The following is a 20426-nucleotide window of genomic DNA, read 5'->3' as shown; positions in this document are numbered from 1 at the left end:
CTGCATCTGTGTCTCAATTTCTGCTCTGCAAACCAGTTCATCTGTACCATTTTTCTAGGTTCCACATATATGCGTTAATATATGACATTTGTTTTTCTCTTTCTGACTTACTTCACTCTGTATGACACTCTCTAGATTCATCTACGTCTCTACAAATGACCCAACTTCGTTCCTTTTTATGGCCGAGTAATATTCCATTGTATATATATACCACATCTTCTTTATCCATTCGTCTGTCGATGGGCATTTAGGTTGCTTCCATGACCTGGCTATTGTAAACAGTGCTGCAATGAACACTGTGGTGCATGACTCTTTTTGAATTATGGTTTTCTCTGGGTATATGCCCAGTAGTGGGATTGCTGGATCATATGGTAATTCTATTTTTAGTTTTTTAAGGAACCTCCATACTGTTCTCCATAGTGGCTGTATCAATTTACATTCCCACCAACAGTGCAAGAGGGTTCCCTTTTCTCCACATCCTCTCCAGCATTTGTTGTTTGTAGATTTTCTGATGATGCCCATTCTAATTGGTGTGAGGTGATACCTCATTGTAGTTTTGACTTGCATTTCTCCAAAATTAGTGATGTTGAACAGCTTTTCATGTGCTTCTTGGCCATCTGTACATCTTTGGAGAAATGTCTATTTAGGTCTTCTGCCCATTTTGGGATTGGGTTGTTTGTTTTTTTAATATTGAGCTGCGTGAGCTGTTTATATATTTTGGAGATTAATCCTTTGTTGATTCATTGCAAATATTTTCTCCCATTCTCAGGGTTGTCTTTTCGTCTTGGTTGTAGTTTCCTTTGCTGTGCAAAAGCTTTTAAGTTTCAGTAGGTCCCATTCGTTTATTTTTGTTTTTATTTCCATTACTCTAGAAGGTGGATCAAAAAAGATCTTGCAGTGATTTACGTCAAAGAGTGTTCTTCCTATGTTTTCCTCTAAGAGTTTTATAGTGTCCGATCTTACAATTAGGTCTCTAATCCATTTTGAGTTTACTTTTGTGTATGGTGTTCCGGAGTGTTCTAATTTCATTCTTCTACATGTAGCTGTCCAGTTTTCCCAGCACCACTTATGGAAGAGACTGTCTTTTCTCCATTGTATATCCTTGCCTCCTTCATCATAGATTAGTTGACCATAGGTGCATGGGTTTATCTCTGGGCTTTCTATCCTGTTCCATTGATCTATATTTCTGTTTTTGTGCCAGTACCATATTGTCTTGATTACTGTAGCTTTGTAGTATAGTCTGAAGTTAGGGAGTCTGATTCCTCCAGCTCTGCTTTTTTCCCTCAAGACTGCTTTGACTATTTGGGGTCTTTTATGTCTCCATACATATTTCAAGATTTTTTGTTCCAGTTCTGTAAAAAATGCCATTGGTAATTTGATAGGGATTGCAGTGAATCTGTAGATTGCTTTGGGTAGTATAGTCATTTTCACAATATTGATTCTTCCAATTCAAGATGGTATATCTCTCCATCTGTTTGTATCATCTTTAATTTCTTTCAGCAATGTCTTATAGTTTTCTGCATACAGGTCTTTTGTCTCCCTAGGTAGGTTTATTCCTAGGTATTTTATTCTTTTTGTTGCAATGGTAAATGGGAGGGTTTCCTTAATTCCTCTTTCTGATTTTTCATCATTAGTGTATAGGAATGCAAGGGATTTCTGTGCATTAATTTTGTACCCTGCAACTTCACCAAATTCATTGATTAGCTCTAGTAGTTTTCTGGTGGCATCTTTAGGATTCTCTATGTATAGTATAATAAAATCTGCAAACAGTGACAGTTTTACTTCTTCTTTTCCAATTTGTATTCCTTTTATTTCTTTTTCTTCTCTGACTGCTGTGGCTAGGACTTCCAAAACTATGCTGAATAATAGTGGTGAGAGTGGACATCCTTGTCCTGTTCTGATCTTAAAGGAAATGCTTTCAGTTTTTCACCATTGAGAATGATGTTTGCTGTGGGTTTGTCGTATATGGCCTTTATTATGTTGAGGTAGGTTCCCTCTATGCCCACTTTCTGGAGAGTTTTTATCATAAATGGGTGTTGAATTTTGTCAAAAGCTTTTTCTGCATCTATTAAGATGACCATATGGTTTTTCTTCTTCAATTTGTTAATATGGTGTATCACATTGATTGATATGTGTATATTGAAGAATCCTTGCATGCCTGGGATAAATCCCACTTTATCATGGTGTACAATCTTTTTCATGTGTTGTTGGATTCTATTTGCTGGTATTTTGTTGAGGATTTTTGCATCTATATTCATCAGTGATACTGGTCTGTAATTCTCTTTTTTTGTAGTATCTTTGTCTGGTTTTCGTATCAGGGTGATGGTGGCCTCATAGAATGAGATTGGGAATGTTCCTTCCTCTGCAATTTTTTGGAAGAGTTTGAGAAGGCTGGGTGTTAGCTCTTCTCTAAATGTTTGATAGAATTCACCTGTGAAGCCATCTGGTACAGGACTTTTGTTTGTTGGAAGATTTTTAATCACAGTTTCAATTCCATTACTTGTGATTGGTCTGTTCATATTTTCTATTTCTTCCTGGTTCAGTCTTGGAAGGTTATACCTGTCTAAGAATTTGTCCATTTCTTCCAGGTTGTCCATTTTATTGGCATAGAGTTGCTTGTAGTAGTCTCTTAGGATGCTTTGTATTTCTGCAGTGTCTGTTGTAACTTCTCCTTTTTCATTTGTAATTTTATTGATTTGCATCCTCTCCTTTTTCTTGATGAGTCTGGCTAAAGGTTTATCAATTTCGTTTATCTTCTCAAAGAACCTGCTTTTAGTTTTATTGATCTTTGCTCTTGTTTTGTTTCTATTTCATTTATTTCTGCTCTGATCTTTATGATTTCTTTCATTCTACTGACTTTGGGTTTTGTGTGTTCTTCTTTCTCTAGTTCCTTTAGTGTAAGGTTAGATTGTTTATTTGAGATTTTTCTTGTTTCTTGAGGTACGCTTGTATAGCTATAAACTTTCCTCTTAGAACTGCTTTTGCTGCATCCCATAGGTTTTGGATCATCGTGTTTTCATTGTCATTTGTCTCTAGGTGTTTTTTTATTTCCTCTTTGATTTCTTCAGTGATCTCTTGGTTATTTAGTAACGTATTGTTTAGCCTCCATGTGTTTGTGTTTTTTACGTTTTTTCCCCTGTAATTCATTTCTAATCTCATAGCGTTGTGGTCAGAAAAGATGCTTGATAATGATTTCAATTTTCTTAAATTTACTGAGGCTTGATTTGTGACCCAAGATGTGATCAATCCTGGAGAATGTTCCGTGCGCACTTGAGAAGAAAGTGTAATCTGATGTTTTTGGATGGAATGCCCTATAAATATCAATTAAATCTATCTGGTCTATTGTGTCATTTAAAGCTTCTGTTTCCTTAGTATTTCTGTTTGGATGATCTGTTCATTGGTGTAAGTGAGGTGTTAAAGTCCCCCACTATACTGTGTTACTGTCTAAACCCTCTTTTATAGCTGTTAGCAGTTGCCTTATTTATTGAGGTGGTCCTATGTTGGGTGCATATATAACTGTTATATCCTCTTCTTGGGTTGATCCCTTGATGATTACCTGGTGTCCTTCCTTGTCTCTTGTAACATTCTTTATTTTAAAGTCTATTTTATCTGATATGAGTACTGCTACTCCAGCTTTCTTTTGATTTCCATTTGCATGGAATATCTTTTTCCATCCCCTCACTTTCAGCATATATGTGTCCCTAGGTCTGAAGTGGGTCTCTTGTAGACAGCATATAGATGGGTCTTGTCTTTGTATCCATTCAGCAAGCCTGTGTCTTTTGGTTGGAGCGTTTAATCCATTCATGTTTAAGGTAATTATTGATATGTATGTTCCTGTTACTCTTTAAATTGTTTTGGGTTTGTTTTTGTAGGTCTGTTTCTTCTCTTGTGTTTCCCACTTAGAGAAGTTCCTTTAGCATTTGTATAGCTGGTTTGGTGGTGCTGAATTCTCTTAGCTTTTGTGTGTCTGTAAAGCTTTTGATTTCTCCCTCGAATCTGAATGAGATCCTTGCTGGGTAGAGTAATCTTGTTTGTAGGTTCTTCCCTTTCATCACTTTAAATATGTCATGCCACTCCCTTCTGGCTTGTAGAGTTTCTGCTGAGAAACCAGCTGTTAACCTTATGGGAGTTCCTTTGTATGTTATTTGTCGTTTTTCCCTTGCTGCTTTCAGTAATTTGTCTTTAATTTTTGCCATTTTGATTACTATGTGTCTTGGCGTGTTTCTCCTTGGCTTTATCCTGTATGGGACTCGCTGCGCTTCCTGGACTTGGGTGGCTATTTCCTTTCCCATGTTAGGGAAGTTTTCTACTATACTCTTCAAATATTTTCTCAGGTCCTTTCTCTCTCACTTCTCCTTCTGGGACCCCTATCATGCGAATATTGTTACATTTAATGCTGTCCCAGAGGTCTCTTAGGCTGTCTTCATTTCTTTTCATTCTTTTTTCTTTATTCTGTTCCATGGCAGTGAATTCCACCATTCTGTCTTCCAGGTCACTTATCCGTTCTTCTGCCTCCGTTATCCTGCTATTGATTCCTTCTAGTGTATTTTTCATTTCAGTTATTGTATTGTTCATCTGTTTGTTTGTTCTTTAATTCTTCTAGATCTTTGTTAAACATTTCTTGCATCTTCTAGATCTTTGCCTCCATTCTTTTTCCGAAGTCCTGGATCATCTTCACTATCATTATTCTGAATTCTTTTTCTGGAAGGTTGCCTATCTCCACTTCATTTAGTTGTTTTTCTGGGGTTTTATCTTGTTCCTTCATCTGGTACATTGCCCTCTGCCTTTTCATCTTGTCTATCTTTCTGTGAATCTGGTTTTTCTTCCACAGGCTGCAGGATTGTAGTTCTTCTTACTTGTGCTGTCTGCCCTCTGGTGGATGAGGCTATCTAAGAGGCTTGAGCAAGTTTCTGATGGGAGGGCCTGGTCACCACTGTATTCTTCTTATTGGGCCCCACAGAACTACATCAAGTTATTTGATTCAAAGTAGATACTTTGTCCTAGAGTATGTAGGCACCATCCTCAAAAAGAATTATATCTGAGCTGTTGCTTCAGCTGTGCCTTCGGGAGGTTGTTCCAGCATTCAGTGAGGCCAGCAGCTTCTCCAAAGTCTGGAACTCCACCCTCCAGAGGCCCTCCTTTCCACATGCTCTATTTTATGTGATTTGAAGAGTGCTAAAAAGTGCAAAGTATTCAAAAATATTGTGTACCCAAAATACTCACTTCTAAAATCATTAAAAATACAGTACATAATAAAATGAAGATACTATATATACAATATAACCAAGAGCATACTGTCTCCAGAAGAACCCAGGTAAAATGCACACTTAATGGCAAAACCCCACAATTTTCATATTAAGTAATTTAAGTAATTTTGTAAATGGCTTGATGGCATTGGATTCTGAAGAGATTGTACAGATAAATTTCAGACAGAATATCTGGCTTTGAGAAAACTATGAAAGAGGCAAAATATACTCTGGGTACTGCTCATCCCCTGTTCTGCCCTACTCTGCTCCCTTGGACCTTCCCTGACTATTCTGAATCCACCGATAGCAGACAGAGTTTGTGCTCCCCAAGTATCCATGTGATCCTTTACATTTCCCAGCCTCCTTTGCAGTTGTTTGAAGCCATGTGACCAGCTTTGTCTACATTCAGCAGAAGTGCTGGGTATCACTCCAGGGCAATGCACTTAAGAACTAGTGTCCTGGCAGGGGGGATGGGGAGGGATAAATTGGGAGATTGGGATTGACATATACACACTACTATATATAAAATAGATAACTAATAAGAACCTACTGTATAGCACAGGGAACTCTATTCAATACTCTGTAATGACCTATATGGGGAAAGATTCTTAAAACAAAAAAAGTTGATATGTGTATATGTATAAGTGATTCACTTTGTTGTACAGCAGAAACTAACACAGCATTGTAAATCAACTACACTTCAATAAAAGATTTTTTTAAAAAGAGGGAGAACTAGTGTCCTCCTCCTCCCTCTCTCTTTTACTGTTGCAGTGACCCTAGAAACTACATATTCTGTATGACACAGCCAGCTAACTCACACTGGATTGTGACATGAGGGATAAATAAACTTTTATTGCATCTAGTCATGAGTTTTGTACCTTGTTTGTTACTGCAGCATTGCCTATCCTATGCAGACTAATACACCACCTATTTTACTATAGCTCATGTTATAATTATTTATGTACTTGCTTGGAGTTTGAAGGACCCAATAAATAACAACGCTTTTTGCCTACCACAATTAGGAACTAACTGAAAAATAGGCACAGAAGTCAGACAAGTAGAAAAAAAATACTTTCTCTGTTATTGACAAGATGATGTTGAAGAGAGTCCTGTGGATCCCTGACATCCCTGTATTGAACTTGTCCCCCAAGGCTGCAAGTCTCCCCCTTCAGAGGCTAAGTTTGCTATGTGACAGAAAGCAGATCACAAAGATCATTCAGTGTAGATAAGCAGGTCCCAAAGACAGAGGACCCAGAAGTAACCAGTTCTCTCTCCCAATCCCATCAAACAAATGTCACTTCCACCCCCTGGGGAGTCTAATTATGGGATAAGGAAAGAGGCCAGAATTACTCAAGGAAAGTGCTTCTATGTACAAAAAGGCAGGTGAGAGGAAAAGCATTCTCCCTAACACTTGCCTGAGCTCTCTAATAGGCTCTAAACTCTTTATGTTAAAATAAGCCCTGGCCCTGCCTGGTGTCAGGTAGGATTCGTGCCTGACACAGCACAGGCAAACCCTTACATGAAGTCTTCCTAATTAAATGGTGATTGATGCATCATGAAGCTCCTTTTAGAAAGTGGGAGGAGGCAAGGAGGGATTAACAGGAACTCCCGAGGTTGCACAGTCACAAAACTGGGCCATCCATCCTGAAGATGAAGCTGCAATCTTTCCATCAGTTTATCTATTTCCATGTTACTCTCTGTTTAATTCAACAACTTTTGTTGTCCCTCAGCCTTTAGTAATGACTTATTTGCCCCTTAATGTCTTGCCTTAGCTGTGCTGGCAGAGAAATGCAAGTCAGGATTCTAGGTACACACCCAGGCCACGGTATTAACAATGGAACATTTCCCCTGAGGCCAGTGTGATGGTGGCAGCACTCAATCTTAGAAACATGGAACTTTTTTTTTTTTTTTTTTTTTTTTTTTTTTTTTTTTTTTTTTTTTTTGCGGTACGCGGGCTTCTCACTGTTGTGGCCTCTCCCATTGCGGAGCACAGGCTCCGGACGTGCAGGCTCAGCGGCCATGGCTCACGGGCCCAGCCGCTCTGCAGCATGTGGGATCTTCCCGGACCGGGGCACGAACCCGTGTCCCCTGCATCAGCAGGCGGACTCTCAACCACTGTGCCACCAGGGAAGCCCAGAAACATGGAACTTTTGATCCAACCATTCTTCTCATGTAAGAGATTATGATTCCAGTACCAACAATGGATATTATGTGTTTTCTTATTTTTAAATGAAGTGCTGTTTTCTTATCCTGGAGCAAGTTACTTAATTCTCTCAGCTTTCATTCATTTGTTCAACAAATATTTATTGAGCACTTACTATGTAACAAGTAGTGTTCTAGGACTGAGAGTATTTAGGGGAACAAAACAGACAAAATCTTTGCCCTCAAGTCAGGGCAGAAAGACAATAATGAAAAAATAAATACATAGTATATAAGACGGCAATAAGAGCTACAAAGAAAAATAGTCAGTAAGGGGGTGAGAAGTATGTAGAGGGGAACAGGGTTGCAATTTTAAATACGGTGGTCAAAGAAGGCATCACTGATCAGCTTATATTTGAACAAGGATAAGGTATATAAACTTTTCAAGAAAAGATCATCCCATTGAAGCAGTGATAGCAAGTGCAAACGCCCTGGGGCAGAAGCATGCCTATATGTCTGAAAAATAACAGGAGGCCAGTGCAGTTAGCCTCATTTGTAAATAAAAATAACTATATCCATCTCGGAGGGTTATGTACCTAGCACATTCTAACCATGGAATGAGTACTCAATAAATGTTAGTTCCTTTTTCCTTTCTCATTCACAGCACCTAGTATGATACCTTGCATGTATAATAGTAAATGCTCAGTAAATGCTAATTTAATTGAATTGAATTGGTATTTAATTGTTTAAAATATAAACTGAGTTTAAGCATCTTATAAGGGAAAATCATGGAACCATCAGTAAACCAGATAAAGTAATACATTTAAAATTGTTTAAACTGTGTTATCACTCAAAGAGTTTGCTAGGTAAAATACAGGTTTGAAGGCAGTAAGAACAGTATACCGTTTCTACACCCTTTCCCCTCAGTGTCATATTCTGGACTCTTCTCACTACCCCCTTTCCTATTGCAACTAACCTATCTGCATTTTGTCCCTCAGGACTACTCTGATGCTTACCTCAAGGGTTCCCAGCCTAAAGTTCCCAAAACCTTAGGAGATCTATGAAGACAATAATGGGAGTCCACAACCTTTAGAACATCTCAGAAAATCAAATGGACTCTGACGCCACCCACTAACAGGCTGTTGAGGCTCCCCAAAACACCAAATTTGTTTCTGAACTATATCAACTCCATACATTACTTCACGCTGATAGAAGACACTGATTAGTACTTTTGCTGTCCTTAATTTTAAAAATTAACAAATATAATGAACAATAACAACAACAAATATTTCCAAACATGAAATCGTGGTGGTGGATTGAGATAACCAAAAGATTCTTTCGTGGTGAAATGTTTGAGATCTGCTATGTAATTGATACAAGGCACTCCCTAAGACATGTTACTGTCAGGAAACAATGAAGACACTGTCCATTGCCAGAAGGAAAAAAAAAACAACAACAAAAAACTACACCCTTACTCAATAAAAGAATGGTTTTGCCATGCAGGTACTGTTTGAGCCCTGCTGAGACAGCCTGAGCCAACTTTCCAGGGCGGGTGGCTAGCTAGAGGAAGAAAGCAAGCCTTAGTGCAGACAAAACATTTTATTATATATTAATTTTTGCAAGCAAGTCAGCTTCTGGCTCCCATCATCACCTCCAAGCCAAGATTTCCCTCCCTACCTTTTCATCAGCTAAACAATATTCTTTTAATGTATCATTTTACACAAGACAGTTGACAGTTTCCTGGTTTATTCCTATAGATACTTAAATTGGATTGTTACTTCAATTGGAAATTATCTCATTAACATCTGCTAATCCTATGTGGAGGTCTGACTAACATCTCTCCTTTTCATTCACTTATTGTGCATTATGTCACCATAGCTACATCTGCAATCTACATCTCTTCATCTTAAGGCAGGCTTCCCTTCTCTCTCAGGTATTATATTACCTCACAATGTCTAGTCGTGATCCTGTGCAGAAACAAGAGAATGTGGTTGAAGGATTTTAACTCTTGAAGGCAAATTTTTTTTTAATGAGGATTCCCTTGCTATTCCATGTCTTCATTGATAATTAGTCTCCTATTATTTGACAACAGCTAAGAAAGTTTTGGAAATCCTTACCTTAGGTGCCGAGCAATAAATATATGTTTATATAGCAACAATTATGGAAATGATTTCAGGTCTGAATTGATTGGGTAACTCAAATAATTCTCTCTTTCAGTCAAAATGCTCTTTTACACCTGACTATTTTGCTTATATTCAGAAAATATTTTCTTTTATAACAATCAGGTACAGCACATTTGTTTAACAAGATTATTTGAGAGGACTGGGACAGGGATAGAAAATGGAGATAGAACAATTTTCTCACAGAATCAAACCAAATTAAGCAATAAAACAAAAGCAATAAGTAGTATAACAGCAAAAACAAAAACATTTTAAAACACTCTCTTCACAGTCTTTTTTTAAGTATAAAAACTTACTAGGTGTAAACGACCTCACTATCTAGTAATTGGAGAGTCTGCTCACTCAGCAAACCTTTATTTGAAGTAATCTGGTATTTTAAGTGGATATTCAGTAATACTCAGTAAATGTTAGTTCTACCACATCTTCTACTCAGCCATCATACAACCTTGGGAAAGTGACATAATTTCTCTTAATTTCATTTTCTCTCAGTAAAATCTAGTTGACTATATCCACCTTATCGACTTCTCAGGATTCTTGTGAGAAAAAAAATCTTTTTAAACACCAAAGTATTACATAAAAATAAGGTAGCAGTATTTAATACCTAAAAGAGGTAAGAAAAAACAACTAGAAAGCATAGTAAATAGAAAATGAAAAATAAGTCTAACTAATAACAATAAATGTAAATGTTAAAAAATAACAATATGAATGGTTTTAACTGACTTATTAAAGGAGTAGATAAAAATAAAATCTGATATTATTTACTTCTCATCTATATGAGCCATTGATATGAACCCTTGGTATTTTCTCTTTAATGATTCTATTCTGTTGCCTCTTCTAAGTATATCTTAGCCAAACCAAGAGTAAGCATCTATTTTCAGGAGGCAGCTAGTTTATACACTGTATGTACACACACACACATTTTTTTTTCATAGAGGTCATCACTTTCTTGAAATTTCATTAGCTACTCAATTTGAATTAGAGGCAAGAGGAGACTGGGATACATTAACTTGGAGCTTCACAAAATCTATAACATGAGATTGTCAGTGAAGAATCTCAAGTCCCTTAAAGGTTCAGCCCTATTATGTGACACACATAGCATTGAGCAAACAAGTAAGCACTGAGTGAATATAAGAAGAGTTCTCCTAAATCTTCATCTTAATCACTTTATCTCTCTTCTTTCCTTTTTCCCACAGGAATTACCATGAGAAAAGGGCCTTATGACAAAGGGAAAGCATAGGAATCTTCTCAAAACCCCCAAGACAGGCTTTCACTTCAAATGCCCCAGATTGACTGCCCCATTCAGCTAGTAAAGTCTGGGAAAATGGTACTATATCTATAGTCTTACCATTTCCTTACAAAGTCACAGGGACCAGGATCTGCAAAAAGAAAAGTAAAAGCAAAAATTAGATTCAGTAAGAATCAAATATATGATAAAAATAGCCATCACAAATCAATAAACAAAGGAGCTAGGAAAAGTAACTATTTAGGGGAAAGACCAAATTAAATATGTCACACTATTTTACCAAAGTAAACCACAGGTAAATCAAAGATTAAATTAAAAAAAAATTGAATTAGAGCAAAAATAAGAGAATACCTACTTAATCACTGGATTTTAATCTGCATTAAAGGTGACAAAAGAAAAGAAAAAAAAGGTGACAAAAGATACAGAGGAAACATACAGATTAAAATATTTAAAACTTAAAACTTCTGTGTGTCAAAAAATAAAACTTAGAGAGAATAAAAACTTGGAGAAATATTTGGTAAAATGATAAAGGCTTAATAGTCTTAATAACTGAAGAGTATAAAAGGATAGATAAATAAGGAAAACACTAAGGAAGGTGTCAAAAGTTAAATGGACAAAGAAGAAGAATTCATCTATGGAGACACAAAGGGCTAATAATCATAAGGAAAAGTTCAAACTTGCTTGTAATCAAAACAATGAAAATAAAAAATGAAATTTTTAGGGCTTCCCTGGTGGCGCAGTGGTTGAGAGTCCGCCTGCCGATGCAGGGGACACGGGTTCATGCCCCGGTCCGGGAAGATCCCACATGCCGTGGAGCGGCTGGGCCCGTGAGCCATGGCCGCTGGGCCTGCACTCCGCAACGGGAAAGGCCACAACAGTGAGAGGCCCACGTATCGGAAAAAAAAAAAGAGAGAGATTTTTAAAAACTATCAAATGAGCAAAAATTTTGTACAAAGGATAACAATGCAGGGACTTCCCTGGTGGTCCAGTGGTTAAGACTTTGTGCTTCTACTGCAGGGGGCACAGGTTCAGGTTCAATCCCTGGTTGGGGAACTAAGATCCCACAGGCCACAAGGAGCAGCAAAAAAAAAAAAAAACAATGCTGGAAGGGTAAGATGAAATGAGTACTTACATGCTGCTGGTGGATATTTAAATCAGTACACTTTGTGAAAAATAATTTGGTAGTACGAGTCAGCAATGCTTATACTCCTTAATCCAATTCTACTTCTAAATGTACCCTAAAGAAATAATTCCAATTGTGGGCAAAGATTTATGCACAAAAATGTTAATGGTGGTATCTTTAACAGTAGAAAGCTGGATACACCTGAACTATTCAAAACAGACAAAATGGAAGCAAATTAAAATTCATGTTTAGAGCAACTTCCCCGGTGGCACAGTGGACACGGGTTTGATCCCTGGTCCGGGAAGATCCCACATGCCGTGGAGCAACTAAGCCCACGTGCCACAACTACTGAGCCTGCACTCTAGAGCCCGTGAGCCACAACTACTGAGCCCGTGTGCCACAACTACTGAAGCCTGCGGGCCTAGAGCCCATGCTCTGCAACAAGAGAAGCCACTGCGATGAGAAGCCCATGCACAGCAGTGAAGAGTAGCCCCCACTTGCCGCAACTAGAGAAAGCCTGCGCACAGCAATGAAGACCCAGTGCAGCCAAAAATAAGTAAAATTAAATCTTAAAAAAAAAAAAATTCATGTTTAGAAGTCCTTTTTTTACTGTGGGAAGATATAGGCAATCATACAGGCCAAATTATCCAAAGGCCTATTATAACAGGCCTCATTACGACAAATTGTCCCAGACAGTTTCTCCTCGGGAGTTTTTAATCATGTCTGGGAGTCCACCCTCTGGAGTGTTTGGGGTAAAGGAAAGTGGGTGTGCTCTGGCATCAGACAGACATGGCTCAAACCCCAGTTTTGTTACTTACTCAGCTGTACAATCTTGGGCAAATTACTTAACTTCTCTGAGACTCAGTTTCCTCTCCTCAGATAGGAGGATAATGGGTAGGTGTGTGTAAAGATTAGTGACAAGTATGTAAAACACCCTGCATATAATAGATGCAGACAGTAGATGAATGGTAGAATTATTAGTTACAACTTTAGTGCATCAATGTAGGAACACTGTAGGAAACACAGCAATCAGGTATTGAGTGAGTTTCTAGTATGTGCAGCCTGGTGCCAAAGTTGAGAGAACAAAATTTATAAGATACGGTTTCTCTTTACAAGGAGTTTACAGCCCACTAGGAGATAGGCTATGACCTTAAAAAAAAAAAAGTAAATGAAAATTTTGAATTCGGCTATTTTCTATTACTCTCCTTTTAGGGCTAAACTGACTCAGAAGAAGAGGGGAGAAGTAGTTTACAAAAATGCCCTTGTACACAGTCATGCTGTCACTCATGAAAGATACAGCACTTGTTTTGTGGACTCTGATGCATCACCAAACTTGGTTTCCAGCTTTATATACACAAGTCAGAGTCAATATAACGCTGAGTCAATCCTAAAATAACTTCTACAAATGCTGGTAATATGAATGAATTATGCTGTTTCCTTTTGCCCTTTCAGGCTACAATTTCTCCCACAGGTAGAGCTTTCATGCTTCATTTTAGAAACACATTTTTGATGTTATCTCATCAACTGGCAGGAAGGAATAGCTCTCAGGTGGCCATTGTGTTAGCTATGTCCCAAACAAAGCAGTATTACAATGGTTTCCAAACTTGTCTGCACATTAGAATCACCTGGAAATCTTTAAAAAATTTTGGGTCCCAGCCCAGTTAAGTCACAACCTCAGGGGGTGGGACAGGCACTGGTATTTTTTGAAGCAAACAGGTTTAGGGAATACTATAATATTGTTTAATGGATAGGATCACTGGCTCTGGAATCAGACTGCCTAGAACCAAATCCTGGCTCTAACCTCTGATCTTGGGCAAGTTTACTAAAGCTCTCCATACCTTAGTTTTCTCACGGTCATGTACCACAAAAGATTGTTGTCTGAAAGTTAAATAAGATAATACGTGTACAGCACTCTGCATAGTGCCCAAAACACAGTAAATACACAATAAATCGTAGCTATAATCCTAAAAATTTAAAAATTAAGATTAATTAATTTTAAATGCTTAAACTTCTGTAAACAAAAAAAAGTTTAAGTAACTGTTAAGTTTCAGTAATTGAAAAGTTTAAGTATTGGGTTGACCAAAAAGTTCATTTGGGTTTTTCTCCAACATCTTACAGAAAAACCCGAACGAACTTTTTGGCCAATCCAATAATTTACTATTAAAGATTCCACCTATAAAAATTAATATTAATGAAATGAGAACCTAATTGTGATCATGTACTCACATGTATTTTCATTGGTTTCCTTATGTATTTATACCCTCCCCTCATTTCTAAAAGAATTTTAGATTGCTTACATAAACACATACACTACAATAGGATATTATCTGTTTTAAGATGAAAAATTCAAGGAGAGATAGAAAAGTAGTGGAGGGAGAAGAGAAAGGAAAATAAAATGAAACAAAAGGAAGAATGTATAATTAAAGCCTTGTACAGTTATATCTGAGCATTCTAATTCTATCATTGAAAGCAAAAAACATCAACTTTTCCTAATATTGAAATCTGAAAGAAACTTCTCGTGAGGTCTCAATGGTGTTATACACACATAAAATAAATTATAGAACTTGAGAATGAAAAGGTGAAGAGAATCCTATTTTCTTAGTTTTCTTCCTTCTTTAAACTTTACTCTTGATATATGCATTCCATGAAACCATGATAAATTAAAAAAAAATAAGAAGTTTTCAGTAGAGCACCGTAAATGAGTATAAGGAAAGATTTTGTTCCCAAAAATTATTCCTCAGAAACGAGGTTACCTTGCATGCAAGTTCTTATAAAAACTCATCTTATGAGACACTTTCTCAATTACTTTATTTTCCCAACAAAGAAATGAGAAATGAAAACATATCAGCCTGAAACAACTTCAATTAATGCTAAAATAATTATAGAGCTCTCCCTACAATTTAAATTTAAATCAGTATTTAAAAAGAGAGACGAGGTAAAGAAACTTAAAACAGATTTAATAATTATTCTTGGGGATATGCTTTCGTAATCCTAAGCGTTGGACGTTGCTCTAAATAATTAAACATCATTTTAAAAAGCAAAATAGAAACAAAAAACACAAAGAATGGGGGAGTTGTATTGTGCAGATAAAAGTACAGCTACAGAATGAATTTTTTTAAAGTTCTGTTACATTACAGGAATGGGTTCTGATGGCTTGTTACATAATTTCTAGTGACAGCATCAAACACAGGTTCAAAAGGTGCCTATCTTACCCCTAATGATATAATGGAATCTAGGCAAAGAACGAAACTGGTTGCTGAAACCATCTGGTGAAAGGTGGATGGGGAACTTTACCATGGAGGGGTTGAGCCAACCTCACCTGAACTCACTCATCAATCTTAGAACCGCCACAAACGTCAGAGCCTGACACCGTATGCCCCAAGCATGGCACCACCTGTGAAAAATTCTTGCTTGAAACTATTTTCAGTCTAAGCAAGTCTCTTAATCTATATGCTTTGCAAAAAATAGGGGAGCTAGAAGAGCAAGTTAAAGACGTCACAGGGCTTCCCTGGTGGCGCAGTGGTGGAGAGTCCGCCTGCCGATGCAGGGGACACGGGTTCGTGCCCTGGTCTGGGAAGATCCCACATGCCGCGGAGCGGCTAGGCCTGTGAGCCATGGCCGCTGAGCCTGCGCATCTGGAGCCTGTGCTCTGCAACGGGAGAGGCCACAACAGTGAGAGACACGCGTACCGCAAAAAAAAAAAAAAAAAAAAAAAAAAAGACGTCACAAAGAACAAATTAAATTCAGAATATGGTATATTTTACCTAAAGTTTCTAACAAATGTGCTTGAAAAAGGGAGAGACGATTAGGGTTAGTGTTAAAGAGTAACAGAGAGACTTCCCTGGTGGTCCAGTGGTTAAGACTCTGTGCTTCCACTGCAGGAGGTGCAGGTTCCATCCATGGTCTAGGAACTAAGATCCCAGGTGCCGCCCAGTGCGGCCAAAAAAAAAAAAAAGAGTAACAGAGAAGAGACAATGTGTGGCCCTTGTCTGAGGGCTAATTCAAACTAACCAACTGTAAAAATACACTTGTGAGACAATTAAGGAAGCTTAAATATTTAGCGGGTATTAGACGGTATTAAAGAATAATTGTAAATTTTAAGTGTAAATAATAGCATGATAATTATGGGATTTTTAAATTCCTTAGCAATGAGAAAGGCATATAAGATACTTATGGGCAAAATGAAACGGTGTCTAGTATATTCTTTATAACAACTTGCCTGATGAGGCCCATGAGTGATGTTGCACAAACAGATGACAGGTTCTCCAGCAAAGGCAGAATCAAACTAACAAGGCAGCTGCTGGAACTGTGCTGTTAAGTACAATGCCTGATACAATAAGTATTTGTTCAATAAATTAATAAATTTATCTTTCAAGAAAAAAGAATACTCAGCCATAAAAAGGAACAAAATTGGGTCATTTGTAGAGACGTGGATGGACCTAGAGACTGTCACACAGAGTGAAGTAAGTCAGAAAAACAAATATCATATATTAATGCATATATGTGGAAGCTAGAAAAATGGTACAGATGAACTGGTTTGCAAGGCAGAAATAGAGACAGAGATGTAGAGAACAAACGCATGGACACCAAGGGGGCAGAGCAGGGGGTAGGGGGAATGAAATGGGAGATTGGGACTGACATATATACACTAATATGTGTAAAATAGATAACTAATAAGAATCTGCTGTATGAAAAATAAATAAATTAAATTAAATTAAAAAACCAACCAAATAAAAAAACTTGTCCTACAGGAGGCCCAAAAGTGTGTGTGTGTGTGTGTGTGTGTGTGTGTGTGTGTGTGTGTGTGTGTGGTAGGGAGGGTTGGTAAGAGAATACCTAGATGAAATGAGATTAGCAAAATGTTAATAATTATTAAAACTAAGTGATGGGTATATGAGGGTACACTATAACATTCTCTATTTTGGGTGTGTTTGAAAATTTCTATAACAAAACTCTTAAATTTTTTATCTCAAATAACTTAAGAAATAAAAATGATTTTCCTGGAAAAAGTGTTAAATTACTCAAAAGGTAACTAGTGATGTCAAGCATGCAAGTGAAAAAGTTGAATAAAACTGCTTTTCCATGAAATGTAACGTTAGAAATAAGAACTATTTCTAAATTATATCATTGATTTTAATGTTATTTTAATTTTATAGGTATAACTAAACACCTTTCTAAATAAACATTTGTCTATCTTTCTTTCTAAAAGTTTATCTACTCAAATTGGCTAGAGCTTTTCCAAATTTCCTTATATTCAAGAATATATAGTAATCTCATTTTGGCAACATCTTGCTGTATCAAATTAAGCAGCTGTATTAAAATCCAGATTCTCAGCACTAGAATTCTCATTTCACTAGGAAGGAAACAGACATGCAGCTATGACAAAACCAGAAGTAACCTCCTAGTTTAGTGCCCTTTCCAGCGGCATCAAGCTCCCTCTTCTACTAACTATGTGCTCAAATTGAAATCCCCAGTATGTGGGTGGAGCCATGACTCGGGCACAGCAGTGTTCAAGCATTCACATTTCTTTGGGGGCAGGGGAAGGATTTCAAACATCCAATCCATCCTTGGGGCAGATCTTCCTGAGTACAACTCCAGTATCACTCCCTGTTCCTAAAATATTTCCCAGCTCCTTTTTCCTAGAGAGTAACAGCAGTGCTTCTTTTCTCCATTCTCCATTCTTTTCTCCTGTATAGCCACTGCAGTATTTCACATTCTTTGGATCAAACTAACAGGGCTTTGAATGCTGGCCCCACCACTACATGCCCACAGACAAATGCTGAGTCTCAGATTCCTCATCTGTAAATTGAGGACAAAAATACTTTGCAGAGGGCTTCCCTGGTGGCACAGTGGTTGGGAGTCTGCCTGCCGATGCGGAGGACGCGGGTTCATGCCCCGGTCCGGGAGGATCCCACATGCCGTGGAGCTGCTGGGCCCGTGAGCCATGGCCGCTGGGCCTGCGCGTCCAGAGCCTGTGCTCCGTGACGGGAGAGGCCCGCTCACTGCAAAACACGCCCCCCCAAAAAACCAAACAAACAAACAAAAATACTTTGCAGAACCTTTTTTCAGTCAGCTTGGAAGATGGCGGACATTCAGACTGAGCGTGTCTACAGAAAGCAACTGATCATCTTTCAAAATAAGAAGAGGGTCCTGCTTGGAGAAACTGTCAAGGAGAAGCTCCCGCAATACAACAAGAACATCGGTCTGGGCTTCAAGACACCAAAGGAGGCCACTCAGGGCACTGACATTGACAAGAAATGCCCTTTTGCTGGTAATTTCTCCATCTGAGGGAGGATCCTGTCTGGCTTGGTGACCAAGTTGAAGATGCAGAGGACCACTGTCATCTGCCGAGACTACCTCCAGCACATCCGAAAGTACAACCACTTCGAGAAGCACCACAAGAACACGTCCGTGCACCTTCCCCCTGCTTCAGGGACATCCAGATCGGTGACATTTACACAGTGGGTGAGGGATGGCCCCTGAGCAAGACGGTATGCTTCAATGTGAAGGTCACCAAGGCTGCTGGCACCAAGATGCAATTCCAGAAGTTCTAAGACTGGACCCCTGGCCACTGTGCCAAACAAAATAAAATTATTTTCCCAGTCAAAAAGAAAAAAAAAAAAAAAACTTTGTAGGGTGATACAAGAATGGGAGATAATTGTACGTAGAGGTAGAGGGTCTGGTTATGGTTGGACTGAAGGCCACATCACTCATCTGGGCTCTAATTACATATTTTGTTATGTTTATATCTATATTATTTCCCTAAGCTTGTAAACATGTGAGGAAAGACTGCTTTATTTTGTACTTCTCACAGCACATAACATACACAGTTGAATAGATAGAATAGACAGGCCCACTATTTACAAAACACTATAATATCTATTGAGCACTTACAATGTGCCAAGCACTGTGCTGAGCTCCTTCCCCTCATTATCTTCCTTACTTCCCTTGTCACCCATAGCACCTAGCACAGGTAGAAGTGTGGTGGTGAAGTGGAGCAGGGTGTGGGATTGCCTGCCTGGGCCCAATCTCTGCTTTGTTACTGTGTGTGTGGCCTTTGGCAAGCCACTTACCTCCTCTCTGCCTCAGTTTCCTCATTTGCAAAGTGGGGACACAAATAGCACTTACTTCAAAGGGTTGTTTTAAAGATAAACTGAGATGGTCTTAAATACGTAGGACACTCAATGGACATAAGTCGCTGTGAGCTGAATAATGACTGGGTGAATCTAGACCACTTCCATATGAATGACTTTTATGCGGAATTCATCTGGACGTTCTAAGCTTTGGACTAGAGAAGGGTCAAGATGAAGTCCCTGTCCTACCCTCAAGCAGCTCGCCTTTCAGGTGGACAGACAGACAATAAGCAGGTGAACAATTTCAGAAGGTGGTGAGTACTGGAAGAAGATAAACTAGCATGATGTTCACTGCGTGGAAGGAAGGGGGCACTTAGTTTAGGGAGACAGGGAAGCGTCTTCGGAGGAAGTGACACTCTACCTGTGGAAATGAAAGACAAGAAAGGGCCAGATATAGGAGAGAGGAGAAAGGGAAATGAGAGAGGAAGAGCATTTCAGACTGAGAAACAGCAAGTGTGAAAGCCCTGAGGTGAAATTAAGAGAAAGGCGCAGCAAGACAGCAGACAGGGTGGCTGGAGGGAAGGGAGCAAGGAAAAGGAGAGCAGGATTTGTGGTGAGGCCAGAACACAATGAGCCCTGGAGGAGTTTGGCTCTTATTATCAGGCCAACAGGAAGGAGCCTCTAAAGGATTCTGAGCAAAATGATGAATAGCATCTCCCTTTAAGAGATAATCAGAACGTTATGGCTGTGTTATGCCCTTTAGATGTTTGTATTTTATTCCGTAGCAAACAAACGACACTGCTCCTGTTGCCACTGGAGCCAACAGTGGGAGGATCTGGCTTGTGCTCCAAGCCATCTGATGGGGAAGGCTGCCATCTGCTGGGAGGAAGCATGATTAAAAAGCTGTTGTACCCTGATGGGGACTGAGGCACTCCTACACAGGGATTCCCGCTGCATGTAGAAGTAAAGCGTTTTGTAACATGATAAGGATGAAATATCAAAGTATAACTGCTCTCCACTTGCCCTCTACCCTGCCTCCTTAAGGAGCCCATGTGTGAGCCGCTCAGCCTCAGGTACGAACGGGATACCACTGACCTATAAAGGAAAGGCAGGGAACACCTCTCAGGACAGAACTAGGGGGCACAGGCGGGCAAGAGAGAGGCAAGCTGCAGCTTGAGAGAAAGAGGAAAGGTATTTGTGGGGAACAGCTGTCATGGTGACTGGGACTTGGGAAGGGATGTGCCTCAAGAACATTTCAGCATGATTTGCTCTGTGTTACATGGTATAATTCCCTTGAAGGTACTTCGGTAAGATCTACATTATTTCTCAAAGCTTTCTGAAGTAAAATTTGTGCTTGTTTTAGGTGCACTATGGTTTTGAAGGCCGGTCTTAAAGCAGTCCAGGTCTATGCTGGGTATGACC

General features: G+C 38.8%; 1 protein-coding gene and 1 pseudogene across 2 annotated transcripts in view; one reads left to right on the top strand and one right to left on the bottom strand.

Annotated features, from left to right (window-relative positions):
• SPMAP2L (sperm microtubule associated protein 2 like) overlaps positions 1–20426 on the bottom strand; it is a gene marked incomplete at both ends in the record, with an annotated part of 35070 nt that overhangs the window by 6276 nt on the left and 8368 nt on the right. Inside the window, 1 exon segment of the mRNA XM_079710973.1 lies at positions 10911–10941. Within this exon segment, the coding sequence (XP_079567099.1) occupies positions 10911–10941 (31 nt within the window).
• On the top strand, positions 18013–18485 carry LOC307052807 (small ribosomal subunit protein uS17-like; annotated as a pseudogene). Its single transcript has one exon. The product of its transcript is annotated as a small ribosomal subunit protein uS17-like (transcript).

This window comes from Hyperoodon ampullatus (genome assembly GCF_949752795.1).
Source record: "Hyperoodon ampullatus genome assembly, chromosome: 1".
In the NCBI taxonomy this organism is placed as follows: domain Eukaryota; kingdom Metazoa; phylum Chordata; class Mammalia; order Artiodactyla; family Ziphiidae; genus Hyperoodon; species Hyperoodon ampullatus.
Note: the sequence above shows the minus strand (reverse complement) of the source record. Positions and strands in the feature narration are given on the sequence as shown.